At 40.6% G+C, this 18,755-nt stretch overlaps 2 protein-coding genes across 3 annotated transcripts; one reads left to right on the forward strand and one right to left on the reverse strand.

Moving 5' to 3' along the window:
- Positions 1-774: 774 nt before the first annotated feature.
- Positions 775-8,352, reverse strand: alg2 (ALG2 alpha-1,3/1,6-mannosyltransferase). 2 transcript variants are annotated; one of them, XM_012867764.3, is made up of 5 exons: positions 8,211-8,352; positions 7,441-7,612; positions 5,835-5,972; positions 5,475-5,642; positions 775-2,672 (listed from the first exon to the last, which is right to left on the reverse strand). In XM_012867764.3, exons 1-5 carry the CDS (start codon positions 8,249-8,251, stop codon positions 1,932-1,934), a joined length of 1,260 nt encoding a protein of 419 aa, XP_012723218.2. In that variant the 5' UTR covers positions 8,252-8,352; the 3' UTR covers positions 775-1,931. The 2 variants fall into 2 exon arrangements, with proteins under 2 accessions (XP_012723218.2, XP_012723239.2); XM_012867785.3 differs by lacking the exon at positions 8,211-8,352 and adding an exon at positions 8,048-8,190.
- A 295-nt stretch (positions 8,353-8,647) lies between these two features.
- Positions 8,648-15,107, forward strand: sec61b (SEC61 translocon subunit beta). The gene is made up of 4 exons (XM_012867798.3): positions 8,648-8,785; positions 9,629-9,726; positions 13,782-13,886; positions 14,599-15,107. Exons 1-4 carry the CDS (start codon positions 8,783-8,785, stop codon positions 14,684-14,686), a joined length of 294 nt encoding a protein of 97 aa, XP_012723252.1. The 5' UTR covers positions 8,648-8,782; the 3' UTR covers positions 14,687-15,107.
- Positions 15,108-18,755: the final 3,648 nt, after the last annotated feature.

The raw sequence follows: 18,755 nt of genomic DNA on the forward strand, positions 1-18,755 counted from the left end.
AATTTAAATACATAACCAACAAAATTGAAGCAAAGCTATGATTAAATACTTGATTAAATAATTAAATGTAATATTGGTAGAACAAAGTCTGCATACATGTTGAATGCATGTGTAATTATTTTGGTAAATAATGATCAAATGGTTCATGTGGTGCTGTACACATAATTAAAACCGTCACTGTGACCTATCACTCCACTCTTACATCTGATTGGTTAATCTGCACAGGAAGTCCACTTTACACCAATCATCTTGACCAGATCAGTTTGGGACCCATCACTTGCAATTTATATTGGGACACAGAACAAGAAGCCATGATGTGCCACAGTACCATTAGGTACTTCTTGTTCAGTAAATATAACTGTGTACAAAAACATATTTATCTTTATAAAACACAAATGCCACATTTAGATTAGATCGTTTAATAAATTGTGACACTTCTGGTCCTTCATACATTATTATGCTAGCAAGTAAATGCATATTTTAAAGGTTTTAAAGCAGCTCAAAATTGAATTCCACTTTTTTTTTTTTTTTGCTTTTATGTGACAAATTTTGACAACTTTGTAAAAATAATGGGAAAATAACACACCTTTTGTTTCAACAATACAAAAATAAATCCCAAAATGTACCGTTTCTTTCTTTAGAGTCCCTTTAAGAGCAAGAAGGAAGACCCAGGCTCTCCAAATGATAGAATCACAAAGTTAAGATCATCGGCGTTGTGTCACATCTGTCCCTCAGTCATTACCAAAGTGCAAAATGAAACTTCCTTGCAGCCGCTTTCTTTTCTCGCAATGTTTTATTTACAGCAATAACAATGTATCCGTGCCTGCTTGCTCCCCCACAAAATCCTTACACAAGTCTATGAAAGGCCAACAAACACGCCGAGCAAAAGTGGGACTCGTCAGAGATGGGGGGGGAGACTATGCGTCTTCTTGTTTATCAAGACTTTGAGAATATCAATAGGAGCATTTCTATACAGTAGGAAGCCAGAGGAGGCCATCGCGGAGACACAATGACCTTCTGCTATTCTCCTCATTGATAATGACCCAGACACAGGCACACCGCCCATCAGCCAGACCTCTAATAAAGCCAAACGCTCCATCATTTGCTAATAACCCTTTACGCCAGCCGCAGGGAAAGGGGACAAAGCTTTGGACGGACAGGATGCGGCAGAAAACATCCACCTTATCGATCCGAGATGGCGCGCTGCCTGATGGCATCCGGTGATGACTCCGCTCCTCTTCATCGCCAAAGAGACACGAAAACAAAATGTGCCGTAGAAGGGGGGGAAGAAAACTACGCGCACACACAAACAGGGCAAAACATTTCATGCTAACAATCAATCCTCGTTGGAGACTCATTTCCCAGGCTCTCGGTTGCCACGTTGCAGCGCTTTTTACCCCCCCACACAGTTCCAGACACACAAAAGGTGGCATTTTTCCCGCAACAGGACAGGTAAACTAATTTCTCATTTCTTAATTGGTACAGGGATTCCATCCTTTCTCGCCTCGCAGCAACCTCTCGTGGGGAAGGCTGATTAATTGTCCTCTAAGTACTAATAATACCCACCAAGCTCGGTTCACATGTACAGTACTGTGCCAAAAGTGTCAACGCGCACTTGTGTTTGGTCTTCCAGCGAGCCGGACCTGCTGGTGAACCTTCGAGCCGGCCCTGACCAGCAGTTTAGTCGCTTCATGGACCGCTTTTAAGGCTCATTTTCTATCCAGTCATGGCCCTGAGCCAAACTGTGCAGCGAGTCCTGAGTTTTAAACTATCAAAGACTCAAGGCGGGGTCTGAAAATTAGATTTAAATACTCCGTGGAAACAAAAACCTCCGGCTCCTGGGAATTAAAACAAAACAAGACTAAAGCACAGCAATATACACCCAGCAGTCCTTCCGTTTCACATTTCCCTAGTTTTCCCCTCCTTCTCCATCACTTGCTCAGCTGGACAATATACCCATACAGCTGGTCTGAGAAGGCCTGAAGAGAGAACCTCTCCTCCACCCTCCTCCTCCCAGCCTGCCCCATGTCCCTGCGGAGGCGCGTGTCCCTGATAAGCCTCTCCATGGCCTTAGAGAAGGCCTCGGCCGCGGGCTCACACAGGAAGCCCGTCTCCCCGTCTGCCACGCTCTCCAGGGGCCCCCCGGAGTTCACGGCGATAACCGGACAGCCGCAGTACATGGCCTCCACGGGAACGATCCCGAAATGTTCCCTGCTGGGCGTGTAGAGCACTGCCGCGGAGGTCTGCAGCAGCGCCACCTTCAGGGAATCGGAGGGAGAGCGCATAAACGTGACACCGTCCTCCAGGTGGAGCTGCTCGGCCAGCTCCTTCAGCTCCGTGTAGTGCTGGACGTTCTCGGTGACGCGGTCGTCGTAGCCGCCGGCCACCACCAGGTGAACCCCGGCTCTCTCAGCCGGTGTGAGGCTGCATCTCAGGACCGCCAGGGCCTCCAGAGCCAGGCCCAGGTTCTTCTTCCTCTCGTATCGGTTCAGGGACAGAAAGAGGTGGGACGTCCCCTCAGGAAGCAGCCCCTGCAGGCCCTGTGCGTCCGTGGACGACTGGTCAAACACGTTGGTGTTGAGGGACGGATAGAGGACGTCTGTGTGGACGTGGTTCAGACTGCGGAAGGTCTCCCTGAAGATGCCTGCAGTGAACTGGCTGTTCACCAGGATCTAAGAGAAATTACAGGACAATCGTATTTATTTCACAGCTCTTTGGGCTCACAGCCCGCAGCTTAAGGACTCTCATCATTTTGGACAGGTTCCTGACTTAATGCAGCCGCTTGACCATAACAGCAATGTTAAATTATACCTGGCATATTCAACAAACTTAATGGCTGTATTTGGATTTTATGTGACGGACCAACACAAACACTGCAAAAAGGGAACTAAAATTAAGAACATTTTTCTTGAAATGAGTGCATTTTTTCTTGATTTTAGCAGGTAAATAAGATTATTTGCCAATGGAATAAGATTTTTGCACTTAAAGTAGGAACAATTCATCTCCATCATAATTTTTCAAGTGCAGAATATCTAATCATCTTATTTTAGAGGTAGAACTACTAATCCCATTGGCAAATAGTCTTATTTACCTGCTCAAATCAATGAAAAATAGACTAATTGCTATAACATTTTACTTACTTTCAGTTCCCTTTTTGCAGTGAAGAAGCACTTTATTGTGAAGTTGAAGTAATAATGGCATGTGGTTTCCATTTTTTCTTAAACAGATAAAAGTCTGAAGACTGGCATGAATTTCTATGTCACTCCCTTCCCACGTTGATACCCTTAAATAAAACCCAGTAACCCTTTCAGTAAAACCAGCCTCTGTGTAATTGATTGTCCGCATAAAGCCAGCCGCTCTGTGAAGGCCTCAGAGGTTTGCTGGGGAGCATTAGGGAAGAAACAGAACCAAGAAAACCCAGGAACAGAGCAGAGAAAAAGTCGTGAAGATGTTTAAAGCCTGTCAGCCTCCTCTTGACAGACAGGCCAGGAATCATTCAAAGCGGAAGCGAAGAGGCCCACGGTATCTCTGGAGGAGCTGTAGAGCAGTCCACAGACCTCTACGGCCTTTCAAAAGGACAACATCCCAAAAACACGAAGCTAAAGTAGCAATAGAACGGCCCGGTCAAAGTTCAGACCTTAGTCTGATGGAGAATGTGTAGCAAGGTTTGAAAACTGCCGTCCTCCATGCAAACTGACTGAGCTTGCCCTATTTTAATGGAGGAGAAGAAGTAGACATTGCAGAGTTGCTGATGTACAGGACTGTCTCAGAAAATTAGAATATTGTGATAAAGTTCTTTATTTTCTGTAATGCAATTAAAAAACATGAAATGTCATACATTCTGGATTCATTACAAATCAACTGAAATATCGCAAGCCTTTTATTGTTTTAATATCGCTGATTATGGCTTACAGTTTAAGAAACCCAAATATCCTATCTCAAAATATTAGAATATTGTGAAAAAGTATACTAGTAGGCTATTCAGCTAATCACTTGAATCGTCTAATTAACTCGAAACACTGCAGGGTTTCATGAGCCTTGAAAAACACTCAGCTTGGTTCAGTAAACTAAATCACAAGTATGGTAGTGGTTAAGAGACGACATAAGATTCTCACAGTAACTGGTGTACTGACCATGGCATTACTGTCCTTGATTGGCCTGCCAATTCCCCTGACCTGAACCCCATAGAGAATTTGTGGGGTATTGTGAAGAAGAAGCTGAAAGACACCAGAGCCAACAATGCAAATGAGCTAAAGGCCGCTATTGAAGCATCCTGGGCATCCATAACACCTCAGCAATGCCACAGGCTGATTGCCTCCATGCCACGCCGCATTGATGCAGTAATCTGTGCAAAAAGATTCCCAACCAAGTACTGAGTGCATTAATGGACATTTTCAAATGTTTGATTTTGTTTTGCTGTTATAATTTTTATTTTTTACTTGGTCTGAGGAAATATTCTAATATTTTGAGATAGGATTTTTGAGCTTTCTTCAGCTGTACGCCATAATCAGCGATATTAAAACAATAAAAGGCTTGCGATATTTCAGTTGATTTGTAATGAATCCAGAATGTATGATATTTCATGTTTTTTAATTGCATTACAGAAAATAAAAGAACTTTATCACAATATTCTAATTTTCTGAGACAGTCCTGTAAGTGTAGCAAAATATGTATAAGACAAAGAAATTCCTCAGAACAGCCCCTTCTAAATCTAGGGCACTCTTTTCAAATTCTTATTTGTAAAATTTGAAAACAATCCCTAATTTTATTTCGGCTACACCTCCTTTGTGTTGGTACATCCCATAAAGTTGAAATAAACTGACCTTTCTGGTTATATCGTAACACAATATAAAAAGGTCAAGGGATATGAATGTACAAAAACACATCAGCTAATAAATTAAGTTTAGGAGTTATAATTTTCATGCATGATTTCTGTCCCCCACCAAAACAAGAACACATAAAAACAGGCCAGTAAGTCCTACCACATCTGACCCGTGTTATGAAGAATCGCCGTTTTTGGTGAAGATGCTTTGTTATCTTTAAGTGAACAACCTTGTCCTTTATCTGCTAAATTACCCTTCGTAATGTGAATACATTCACAGTCTTTAAGAACTTTTCAAATATAATATGTACTTTGTTTCCATAATATTTATTAAATGACAAATTTAAAAAAAGGTCTGAAGCCCCGGGGTATGTTCTCGCAGTCTTTTTTCAGCTTTGCTGGAGAAGTGGATCCCAGAAATGATGGTTGATGAGACAAGGTCCCTCTCTGTCAATTACCCGAAAAAAAAACATGGCTGAACCACCTGTGGCTAAGTTTAGGTTTTTATGTTGTAGCCGGCTATTCTTTACATTATTTTATGCTACGATTAGATTAAAAAACACCTAGAAATCTTGTGTGTTTAACCGGGTGTGTTTCCCAAGGTTTCTTAAGAGTCTGAATCCCAGTCCTATGCAAGTAGGCTATTAATTACCATATCAGCCATGCCAGTGGTGCGCTCTTCCAACCAGTCAATAGGAGCTCTATAGAGCCTCTTCAGGGCCGACTTCCTCTGGGTCAGCAGCTGGTCTGGAAAGTGACAGTAGAACAGGACTTTCTTCTTGTGTCGGGACAACCGCAGCACCGGTATACAGGCCGATACCTAGGGTTAAGACAAACTCAATAGTTTAGGCTCCAGAAAAAGTAGATCAGTGTCCACTTGTGTGAGGATAAGCTACAAAGATTTGATGCAAAACAGAAGACTTCACTGTTATGGGCTGCAGAAGGATCCCCGGAGGAAAAAAACCAACAACTCTGAGTTAGTGATCAAGCACTGACGGACTAAGGGACTCACCTGATCACAGAAGATGACGTCATACTCCACGCCGCTGAGGAAGACCAGGTAGAAGGCCACATAGATCATCCGGAGGTACGCGCACAGAGCGTGCAGGTAGCCAAACACGCTGGTGGGTAGCCAGTCGCCAGCACATACCTTCAACAACATTAAATTGATTTATGAAACAACCTTGGACGGTCAGTGTGTTGAACATAATTCTTTACAGCTTTTCATGCATTTTTTTTTTTTTTTGTCCGGTACATCAGAAGTTAACACACACGCTTGTTATATTACTTATTAAATCTGTTATGTGATTTTACAACTTTAGCGACATTTAGAAGCACCGCTAAAACACTGCTGGTGTCTGATTAAATGTCCGTTAGCTACTTCTACGCAAACCACACACCACCAACAACTCGCATGGGTTTTAGGCTTGAAAGCCTCACCATTGACGCACAGTCTGCTGAGTGTATACAGCTTCCGTGTATATATCCTTTTACCTCTTATTTTACTGTATTCTTATTTTTTGTCTGCACCATCAATACCAAGTCAAATTCCTTGTAAGTGCAAACCTAGTTGGTGATTAAACTTGATTCTGATTCACACATGCTTGTTGTTGCTGTGGCCGGATGGCTCAATTTCTGTCTTGTCTGAACATGAAACTTTTCCAAGAGACAACTTTTCAGTTGTGCTTGAAGCTGTCAGTTCTGGAGCAAAGGCTTCAGTATTGGTGAGCATTTCCTCAGCCCCTTTTAAATGTTAAAACATGCATCTTCCATTTAAACCGTAACCTGCTCGGTATGAGGGATTGCTGCAAAGCCATCGAAAATGCAGACGACTGTGGCTACATGCTCTTTCTGGAGGAGTGAACGCTGCTTGACAATGACTTGATGTAATCTGCTGGGTTTCCTTTGATGGAAAACTTTTTTTCAAACAATCTAAATTATTTGGTTGAACTGATTTTGTAAAATGCCTTAAGATGACATCTGTGAATCAGTGCTATATAGATAAAATTGAATTAAATTTAACCTGAGCCTTGATGGATTGTGTATTGTTCTTGAACAGCCTCAAGATTTCATTAGCATCTGATGGTCATAAGTTTGGGTCAGATGGCTGAAACATGGCCACAGTCGGGTGTTAAAGAAGGAACATTGCTCCCAAACACACATTAAAACTGGTTTTGAGTAGATAAAAGCAGATTAATGGCAAGCTTCTCACGCCACTGAAATTATATTACCTAATGCAAAAAAAACAAGCAAACCAAGGAAATTAAAGGAGTACCTCCAAAACGAGAGGTCAAAATCCAACCAGAATTGACCAAGGAACGTGTTGATGGCTACAAGAAGGGGGTGGTTGAGGTTTAACTTGCAAATGGGACATTTAACCAAACATTAATGGCAAAGCAAATCTATATAAAGTCTGTGTTAAATTTCAAACGTGCACCAACGTGTTTTTAAAGCAACTTATTAATAGTGGGTTTTAATCACCCGTTCACTCAGGGGAAAAAAAGGGAACATTTAACTGCACTGAAAAAAGCTCAAAAAAATTGTATAACGGGCATGCAGATGACAATATGTCCACCTAACCAGAACTGTACGTTACACTGGAAGATGGTTCGACGTACCACAGGAAGATCTGGGTCCCGGGTCTCAGAGAAGCAGTGTTTTGGGTCATAATGGGCCGTCCAGATCTGAACACTGCATCCTTGAGCCTTTAAGGCTACGGCAGCATCAACCACCAGCCTCTCTGCACCTCCAATACCAAGATCCGGATGGAGAAACACCACCCGAGGCATCCTGCACATAAATCACACATACAATGAAATCAGCAGTCTGCTAAAAATACTGACAGTCAGAAAGGTTGTTTTGTCTTTCAGTTAAACACATGCAGTTTCACCTTAGAATGATAGATATATATATATACATATTATATATATAAAAAAAATATATATTTATTAAAGGCAGCTTTTCTGTGTAATCAGAGGTGAGACGCACGAATAATCTGCAAAAATCAAACAAGAAGCTGTCATCACTGGTGCATCAGAACATCTACGCACTGAAACCTACTCTTGAGGCCAGGAAGGAAACTTTTTACTGTCACATTCATCGCTTGGGCTAAGTTACATTGACAACTTTTACCCAGTCTGTCTGCAAACGCAGACGTTTAAACAATACGTATTATGGGCACCTGCTACTAGCTGGCGTTTGATTGTGGGTGAAAGCAAGACTTACGGACAGAAAGAATGTTTCAGCCAAAGTTGTGCGTTTAAATGACAAGCGTTAATATTGGCACCAACTCAAAACCATCTTCTCAAACTCAAATAATCTGACGAGCCTTGTTGCAATTAAAAGTCCGAACCACCTCCAATGTAATGTAAAATACGGCCATGTTTACCTTTCAATCTCCGCACTACCTTGTTCAGGTTTGGAAACCATCGATTTAGCTCTCCTGATCGGTGGTGAAGAACTGACGCTCCGCCGCCATTTTGGTTCTTGCCTACCGTTGCTTTGAACCTGCTCCAGGTTCCTGCTTGACCCGCAATGGCGTCAGTTTCCTTGACAAGACCCTTGTGAGACACGTCTCTCTCAGAGGAAAGGTGAATTAATAATTTGCCTTTTGAAAATTGACAGCTTAATACGATTCATGCTTTTTATTTTAAAAAATAAAATAGGGGTAAGTTGTGTTTAATATTTTCAATAAAAAGAAAAAACATTAAACTGTTAACGGGATGCTTTTTGCCTAACTTTTTGTGCCGGAGCCATTAAAATCAGGCAGGCTTCTAGTCGGTCACCCTCGCGGGTCCTAAATTTAACATTCGTGTCCCTCTTTAGACGGACGTCAGCTTTGCGGGTTCCCTTCTGAAGTTTTGACCAATTTACGTGCAGTCTTCGTCTCTTTTCTGACGTGGACATCAGGCTCAAGGAAGATTTCTGGCTTCACACCGGCGTCAAGAAACATAAGACAAAATGGTAACTTTTCTCATTTTGACCAGAAAACATCTCTGTACGCTAACTAGCTCGCTTACATTCATTTTTGTGTGTGCCATTGATCGTTTTGTAGTTAGCCTGTTAGCTGTGGACGTGGCCGTGTCTCTGAGATTCATTTAGTTTTCCCATACGTTTATTTCCCCCCTCCATCTGAGACAGTATGTATTTGCTCTCTAAATAAATGTATATGTAAAATCAGTAATATAAGACTATTGCTGTTGAGAACTACATTGTAAAAAAAAACTCTCTACGGCCTGTGCCTAAAACTAATCTGCTCTAGTTAACATGTGTGTTTTTAATGTTATCATGTTATAATATTATCTTACAGGTGTTATTTGTCCCTAATATCATGTATGTAGATGGATAAAGAGGTTGTTTTTTTTTCCTGTCATGTTGTAGGAGCACAATAACTTAGCAATAATCACTAGATTCCCAGAACCATACCATCTCACCCATTGGACATCTAGAACTATATTAATATTTTAGAGTTTAGACTTCGAAATGACGAGGGAATAAATAAACCAATGTTAACTGTTTTAATACACATGTAATATATTTCTTTGTTCTGAATTGGTGGTTATTTTGGAACCAGGTTAGTATTTTTGGGCGTAATGTTTTTGTTTCACTTTGGATGGTTCTTAATAGGTCTGCATTATTGCTCTTTCATTATATGCCTGGAAAACGAATAAAATCCTGTGTTAAAATATTATTTCTTTCCCTACTAGTGTTGCTATTAAAATGTATGGGTTTGGATCCTGAGACCGTAATGAGAAAGCTTAATGGCTGGAAATAGATTTTGCTTCACATGTTTGTCTCTTGTTTTAGCCTGGACCAGCAGCAAGTGCAACCAACGTTGGGGCGTCTAGCCGTTCCCCCAGTAAAACAGTGGCTCCCCGGGCTGCAGGCTCTACAGTCAGGCAAAGGTATGTTTAAAAAAATGGCAACAAGTGGGGAAAAAAACTTCAACTTCTCTGAACACTTTGCACATTACCGATTCATTACGTTCATGTCATTTATTTATTACATGCAACAGAAGGAAAAAAAAAACAAGCTGATTGATTTGATTTTCAGCTTCTTTTCATTGTGTTGGGATAATGTTCACAAAGGGTATAATAATGTATATATGCATTTTAAATTAAGCTTTTCATTGTTTAATTGGCATTTAAAAACAAGCAAAACAAACATGGTGTAGACTTAGTAAAAAAAAAGGGCTCAATATGAAGATTTGTATGACGTGGTTTAAAAATTTAGCTGCAGTAAAATCACTTTTCAGTTTACCGGCTCCTCTTAGATCTATGCCAAAAGAAAGAACTATTTTGGTATTTACGGTACATGCTAACCAAGAGGAGATGGCACCATTGCTGCTGGAGTGCAAGGAAGCAGGGATGACATCCCCAAGATCTCCCGCCTGGTTCTGTGTGGGCGGGTTTGGGATTCCCACAGTTTGATGACCTCGAGTTAAAAAAAAAGTTCAGTTATACCATGATTATAATCACCTTTATGTGAAACAGAAAAGCAGTGTTTGCTCTTAATCCTGCTAAAATACTGTAGTGGTTATGTCATTAATGACACTTTATAGATTTTGATGCACATATGTGACAACAATAAATGAACTTCAACAGTCATAGATTATGAAAAGTAGAGCGTTTTAGTCAGGCTGCCTGTTTGAGGTAGCCATCCTGTTGGCTGTTTTAAGATTTATCAGCAGTAGATTGACAACTGCAGCTTTGAAACGGCATTTAGAGTCATGCTTGGCGCTTCTTTGGTATCCACCCAAGATCTGCTATTATTTATTTATTTTACAAACTGAAATTGTTTCAAGCAGCTAAGTTATTCTGTCTTCTCAAAGCGCCATACAGTTGTTGTTATTTTTAGATACAAGCTGCAATTAAACCTCCAAAATGCCACTTTTCCTTTTGCCACAAGGCTTCCGAATTACTGGATATGCTTCAGGTACATTGAAAGTAAATTTTACCGAGCTGCTCATTACAGTGCAGCGGTCAAAAATACAGCTGCATGAGGCACTAAATAATCATTCATCAGTATGTTGTTGTTATTGTTGTCATTAATATTATTATGGAGTATTTTAGACAGTATCTTATCGAGATGCACGATATATCAGCATAAGCATCGGTATCTTCCGACGTTAGTCACTTAATATTTAAAAAACGGTGTTTGGGTTTGACCTCGGGATAGTGACGCAGCGCAGGATTGTGGGGAGTTTAACTGAAGCGGAGAAACAAAGTGAACTGTGTGGTCGTTTTTCTGTTTGTTTGTTTGTTTTCTTCATGGCGTTGAAAAAGTAGATAAATGTATTAGTTATCTTTCCATATGTTCACATTTCCATCACTCATCTCTTTCACATGCGTCTTCAAGATGCTTCCATTAGTCTGTGACCTTTTATGATTTTGGTCTTAAACCATCTGTGTCTGGTCCAATGCAGTGAGTCTTAACTCAACCGGCTGAATATATCATTGCCAAGTAAAACGTTATTTCGTGTCACTTGGAATATGATTTCCAGTAAATACTCTATTCCAAACATAATGATAATTTTATGTTTGTACACCCACCAATGCTCAACAAATAGCTTAAGTATTTTTTAAGAGACATATGGTCCAATTTATGTCCATATATATAGGAGGCAAATCTGGTTTATATTGAAATACAATCGTATCTTATTATTCAACTAAAATTCAACTACATACAGTTGGATTTAGTCAATTCAAATTCAACTTTTTGAATCAAAGCCGTTTGGCTTTCTTCTTTTTTTATATAATATTGCTAATTAAGACAGTGATGATGGCTGGACATATTGTGCAGCTCCCAGTCGAGTCTAAAGTCTAATCTATAAAGATTTAATAGATAAGTACCTTTTAAAACAAAGCTGCAAAGCGGGATCCTAAAGCAATATTTTATTAATAGGGGATCGGTCAAAAAGTGAAAAACAATGTGGGAGCCTTATTTAAACATTTAAATTGATGATGTCAGATTTATCCTGCTGCTGTTGTGTGTTTTTCTTATGGGGGGGGGTCTGGAGAGTCAAATTTGGGATTCAGGACAATTGTTATAACCCAGAAGTTGAGACATGCGGTCGGATGGATGCAGATTTTCACTCATAAATTTTAATCGTGTTTCCCACTCATAAGATATTCTTTATTTGATTTTAATCCTCTTTGGTATGCTCAAAATATCAAATTAGAGGACTTTACTTTTTTGGGGGGAAGATAGATTGTAACTTATCTCTTGATTTAAATTCTTATTGATCACATTTCTGCTTTTGATTCTTTTTTTTTTCTTTTTTTTTGCATGGAAAAACTGAAAGTTAAAAATTGGCTTTTACTGTGATTTCTACCTGCTCCCGATATTTCCTCTCCACATAATCCTCTCTGGCAGTGTTTTCTTACAGGATGTCAGCTTTCAGGTAGTTGGTTGTTGTGTTCAGCTCATTGGTTAAAGTAGATGGATGTTGTGGTGTGGACTTAATCAGGATGTAATCATAAGGCCGACTGTAGCTTCTCTCTCATTATTACCCATTACCACCAATCCTCTTCATTGCCTCATTAACCTCTGTTTAATCTGTCCAGCAGCAAAGCAGCCATGAATCAGTCTGCCTCCTAGTTGTGTTAAGATTAAATTCTGAATATAGCGTTTAACCCTTTTTTTTCTTTACTGTAATGGCTTTTAAATATCAATGACGGCAGGAGTGTAATTTGTATGAATAACATTTTGGTTAAGATTGGCATTTCACAGATATGGTTCTTTTTTTTTAAGATAAGATAAGATAGTCTTTATTGATCTCACAATGAAGAAATTCACTCGTCACATCGGCTCATACAAGAAGGTGCAGAGTAGGGAAGGTGCATTCAGTTATATACAGTGAATCTTCATATATACAATGGATCAAAAAGAATACCAAAAAATACAAAAAAGGAAAGAGGAATGGACATATGATGTCCTATTTACATTCTTAGTGATACATACATATATATATATATATATATATATATATATATATATATATATATATATATATATATATGTATGTATGTATGTATGTATGTATATATATATAGATATATCTATCATTCTAATCTATCTATCTCTATCTATATTCTCATCATTGTTATATATTCTATATCATACTTATCTCTATGTCTCTATATCTACTCTCTCTACTATATCTTCGCTCTTACAATTATCTGGTCTCTCTTATCTCTCTTCGCTATCTATGCTCTGTCTGTCTGTCTCTCTCTATGTATGTTATCTCTCTCTCTGTCGAGCTCGATCTCATCCTCTGTCTGTTCTGTCTGTGCTCCTCTCTCTCGTCTCTCTCTCTCTCTCTCTCTCTTCTGTCTGTCTCTCTCTCCTCTCTGTCTGTCTGTCTGTCTGTCTCTCTCTCTCTGTCTGGTCTGTCTGTCTGTCTGTCTGTCTGTGTCTCTCTCTCTCTCGCTCTCTCTGTGTCTCTCTCTCTGTGTGTCTCTCTCTCTCTGTGTGTGTCTCTCTGTGTTGTGTCTCTCTCTCTCTCTCTCTCTCTCTCTCTCTCTCTCTCTCTCTCTCTCCTCTCTCTCTCTATGTCTGTGTGTGTCTCTCTTCTCTCTCTCTCTCTCTGTGTTCTCTCTCTCTCTCTGTGTCTCTCCCTCTCTGTGTCTCTCCTCTATGTGTCTCTATCTCTTCTCTCTCTCTCTGTCTCTCTTCTCTCTATCTCTCCTGGTCTCTCTCTCTCTCTCCCTCTTATCTCTCTCTCTTCTCTTCTGCCTCTCTCCTATCCCTCTCTCTCTCTCTCTGTCTCTGATTCCTCTCATATCTTCTGTCTCTTGTATGCGCCCCTCCCCTACGTACCTACGCGTATATATGTGCATATACGTTGTATACATTTGTACAGGACTTTTTTAACTCCGGTCTGCTCTGGAAAAGTGTTTCGTAACATGTTTTTTTAATAGTAGGTGGATTAAGGTTATTTCATTTATGTCCCCAATAGAAAAGCAGCCAGCAGCGGCACACGCAGCGGTGGCCGGACCACAGGATCTGCTGGCACCGGCGGCATGTGGCGCTTCTACACTGAAGACTCTCCAGGCCTTAAAGTGTGAGTACTGCTTATAAGAAAAAAGAAAAAAAAAAAAAAGCATCTATAGAAGAGCTGCTGCCACAAACTCACACATTCAGCCTCTGACATTTTGAAAGCCCTCTCTCAGAGATGCTAATCTTCTGAATGTCCAACTCTTGGGATGCTAAGCGACGCCTCCTGAGCTTCGGGGACATCTTTACGTGAACAGTTTATTTGTTTTCACGCCAGGAGAACTCTGAACGCTCAAACTTATGTTCTGCCGAATCCTCCGCTCTGATATCAGCGAAGGCATCCGGTCTCCTGGCTGTAAACAGTTGCGGCTGATCAATGGCGCCGTGGTTGTTATCGAGTGCGTCTCTCCAGCAGTCGAAGGAGGGCAGGCTGGCCATACAGTGGTGTGTATCGAGTGCATGTTTGTTCCCGCGTTAGACGCCAGCCTCAAAGCTTCATTAAGGGATCCACTCTGAAAGGTCAACTCAATTACAGCCTTCTGACAGGGGGGGGGGGGGCAGAGCAGGAGAAGGTTGGCATGGCAATGCTGCTCCTTAGCAATGCGCTCCTCCGCCCCACCCCTCCCGGCTCTCAGAGCCTCCTTCAGAGATGAGAGCCCCTCCTTGTTTCCAAATCTCATCAATAAAATCAGAGATGCTCACTCTGGTGGAGGCCACTGCGACTGATGGGGATTCGCGTGTTAATCTGGTTATTAATCAGCGTCTCTTTGTTTTGACAGCGGCCCCGTTCCCGTGCTCGTGATGAGCCTCTTGTTTATTGCCTCGGTCTTCATGCTTCACATCTGGGGGAAGTACACCCGCTCCTAGACCCTCAGCCAAGGACATCCGGGCCTTTTCGTCTCAGCTTCTTAACTCTTCGGACCTGGACCAAACTACAGACGAACAAGTTTCCTTCATCGCCGTCACTACAACGCTCAAATTTGGATTTTTGTGTCCATATTAGTGCCCAATCTTAATGTGGACCAGACTGTGGTAACCAGAATGCAGCTCCCGCCTACACTTGATGCTTTTACACCTGATGGTGTCGGTGGGATGAAGCATCGAGGACCCAACAACACACATCTGAAATCAGCAGCAGCATGTTGTCCTGCTGCTGCTGCTGCGTGAAGGACATTTTGGTTTTCAGCGCCCCGTAAACATTTCTCCTCATAGCCTGAACTTTTTTTTTTTTTTTTTGTTAACAGCCTTTGTACAAAATTTGATTGTAAAGTTGTACAATAAAAAAAAATAAAAAAAGCATTTGGTTGTTTTTAAATTTTCATAAAAAGCAAAACTTTTTGTCAAAACAAATTTTTGAATATGTGAAACCGATGGTTGACTCAAAGTTCCTTTTAGAACCACTCTGGGAAACAAACAACATGGTTTTACAAACAGTTTATCCAGTAAATAAAGAGTGTTGAACGGAGCATGTCCAGGCTTGTAAGCTCATAATGTCATATTATTACTTTCTAGATCCAAAATCTAGAAATGTACAGGCATGAAGGAAATGATCGATCACATAACGGCCAGGAATGAAGCTGAAAGGAAAGCTGAACTCCAGAATTAATGCACAACCCAGGGGCCACTAAAGACTAAGGTGGTGAGAGTAAAGTCTGCAGCTCCACTTGAGTTCATACTTTGAGGATTTTAATGATGATTTATCCAGAGAGGTGCAGAAGGCATGTGGCCTGTCAAGGGGAAGAAACGTGTTCAAGCAGGTTAGAACGGGTGGAGAAAAGTGTCAGGTCTGTTGTGATTTTAAAAACATAAAATAAAAAAAACTAACAAAAAAAAAAAAGAATCAGCGAGAATAAAAGATGACCTGCTCTGAAGACCCCCACCCCCTGGAGAAAGGGAAAAGCTGAAAGGAGGAAGTTGTGAGTGCAATTTAATTTTATTTATATAGCGCCAATTCACAACATGTCATCTCAAGGCACACAACAAAGTCAAACTCAATGAAATCAGACAGATTGGTCAAAAAATGTCCTATCTTAAGGAAACCCAGCAGATTGAATCAAAGTCCCGACAAGCAGCATTCACTCCTGAGAGAGCGTAGAGCCACAGGGAGAGTCGTCTGCATTGTCCATGGCTTTGCAGCAATCCCTCATACTGAGCAAGCATGAAGCGACAGTGGAGAGGAATAATCCCCTTTAACAGGAAAGAACCTCCAGCAGAATCAGGCTCAGTGTGAACGGCCATCTGCCTCGACCGACTGGGGTTAGAGAAGACAGAGCAGAGACACAAAGAAGCAATAGCTTGGAGCCTTAAACTGACATTTTTGGGATGATTTAAAAGTTTACTGAGGCGAGCCCAGTCTGATTAATGACCCTAACCCAAAATTCTGGCTGTATTCTGGTTAGAAATCATTTCTGCTACAAACCATCATTGGCCTTTTATGTTCTCAAAGCAACCGTCAGCAGAATACTTAATATTGGGGAGCCATGCTGTAAGCTTACACGTCTCATTTATCCCTCTCATAGTGAGCCCAGCTTTTACCCAAGAGCTTTACTGTAATGGACCCGTCTACATCTTATTTCTTGGACACGCCACGCAGACGGCAAGTCTGGCTGCAGTTAGTTTTATTACATGTCTTCTACCCAAAAAATGCTTCATGTGTTTTGGATGGAAGCGAAAATAAAATACAGATTGCAGCTGTATTCACGTTTTCCTCATCATTTGGCTCGGATTTTGGGAAAATAAAAAATAAAACATCACTGCCATAGCGTATCCAGATAAGCTATGGCAGTGAACGTTTGGACAGTCCTCTTCTCTTGGCTTTGGGTTCTTGGTTCCCTTTAAACCCATGATCCCAAGAGAACAACAGTGATTTACTGAAAATATTGCATGAACCTCCCCTTCTGGGTATGAATACTTCTGGTTCAGAGGTCACCATCTCCAGCCGGAAATGCCTCAAGGGTTTATCACCCACATGTTAACCCACCTACTGTAATTGCAGATGGGAAAAATTTTAATTAATCTCCAAACTGTCCTAAGAAAAAATTCAAAAGGGAAGGAGCCAACAGGTTAATAAGGAAAAGCTGAGGAATTAAAAACTAGTTTTTGGTTCTTAAATCATAAATTATTGGGATTGTGGTGTTTCATTGTGTCAGCTGTCATGTCTCCATTATGACATATTTCTTTTCATAATAAATTCACTTGCAAACTTAAACTACATAAGGGGTGAAACTGTGATGTTGTAGATGTTTGATAAGAGACAAAACTAAATAGTTTGATAAGGTTTCAGTCAGCTACTGAGTTAGGGGGGAAATTGATGCACTAACATGAACTAGAATTTAAAATTCTCCTCACATATAAAGCCCTTAATAATTTGCATTGTTTGTTGTTACTTCAACCTTTAACTTTATGTTCTCTCTGTCTTTTTTCTCTACATTGTAGGTACACCTGGTCTGGCGTTCTGTTGGCTGTGACACCATCCAGGGGAGCAGATTATCTGAAATGATCATCTAACATAGAAAGGATTCCTAGTTCAATGTGTGCTTCTCTGTGCTTTTTGTGTCTCTATTCTGTCTTCTCTAACCTTCAGTCGGTCGAGGCAGATGACCGTTCACACTGAGCCTGATTCTACTGGAGGTTTTCCTTCCTGTTAAAGGGGAGTTTTTCTTTCCACTGTCACTTCATGCATGCTCAGTATGAGGGATTGCTGCAAAGCCATGGACAATGCAGATGACTCTCCCTGTAGCTCTACGCTCTTTCAGGAGGAGTGAATGCTGCTTGTCAAAACTCTGTGCAATTTGCTGGGTTTCCTTAGATAGGAAACTTTTTGACCAATCTATCTGATTTGATTGAATTTGACTTTGTAAAGCGCCTTGAGATGACATGTATTGTAAAATGGTGCTATGTAAATAAAATTGAATTGAATTAACAGATAAAAGAGAGAAAACACAACTTTCTACTGCTGTTTGGGTACTCTTGCTTGATCGTGGGAAGAAAAAGAAGAAATCTGAATTATTTTGGTCAACATGGAAAATATATTTACACACAGGGTTTGTTAACAAAAAGATTGAAAAGGAGAATGTTGTATTTTTTTGTTGGTCTGAAGAATCCATTGTCTAAATTGTGTGTCCATCCATCCTCTGGTTTTTGCAGGTTTAAGTTCTGGTCACCGTAGAAATAGATTCAGTAAATTAAAATGGAGCTTGCGTGTTCAAAAAAAAAACGACAGACGATGAAAACTTTGGTAGCTTGAGTCTGTATGTGAATTTCACCAGAGATGAGTGTTGAAGCCCATGTACTTTGCAGCAAAGAATTACAAACTAACAGGGTTTCCGAAATAAAAATAGCCAGAGATGCATCCATTGAGCTTTTCCTGGCTGATGCCGATTTCAGGTTGTCTATGACATGGTTGTCCAAAGTGTGGCCCTTTGGACTCATATTGTGCGACCTGCAGATTTTGATTCTCTTTCCAACACATCAAATTTCATTTAGTTTTGGATCAACATAAATCACATAAGTCACAAAAAAACTGTTTACACTAAAAAATAAAATCCATCTCAGAAAATGGTTGTCGATGTGTTTATAGGTCAAAATAGTTGGCATTTAATTGGAATATCTGAAAAGCTAGAATAACACTGATGTTAAACAATGAAATGTTTAACAATGTTTCTGTCTCGACAGCATCTAATATACACTCGGGCCACTATATTAGGTATACCGTGCTAGTGCTGGTTTGGACTGCGCCTTGTTGCGTTCAGAATCGCCTTAATTCTTCATAACACAGATATGCCAGTGTTTGGAAACAAACATTTGGGTCCATGTATACATGGTAGTATCATGCAGGCGCTGCAGATCTGTCATCTGAACCGCCATGATGCCAGTCTCCTGTTCCACCACATGTCAAAGTAGCTTTACCGGATCAAGATAAAGTGACTGTGGAGGC

The sequence above is a fragment of the Fundulus heteroclitus genome, chromosome 3 (genome assembly GCF_011125445.2).
Source record: "Fundulus heteroclitus isolate FHET01 chromosome 3, MU-UCD_Fhet_4.1, whole genome shotgun sequence".
Lineage (NCBI taxonomy): Eukaryota > Metazoa > Chordata > Actinopteri > Cyprinodontiformes > Fundulidae > Fundulus > Fundulus heteroclitus.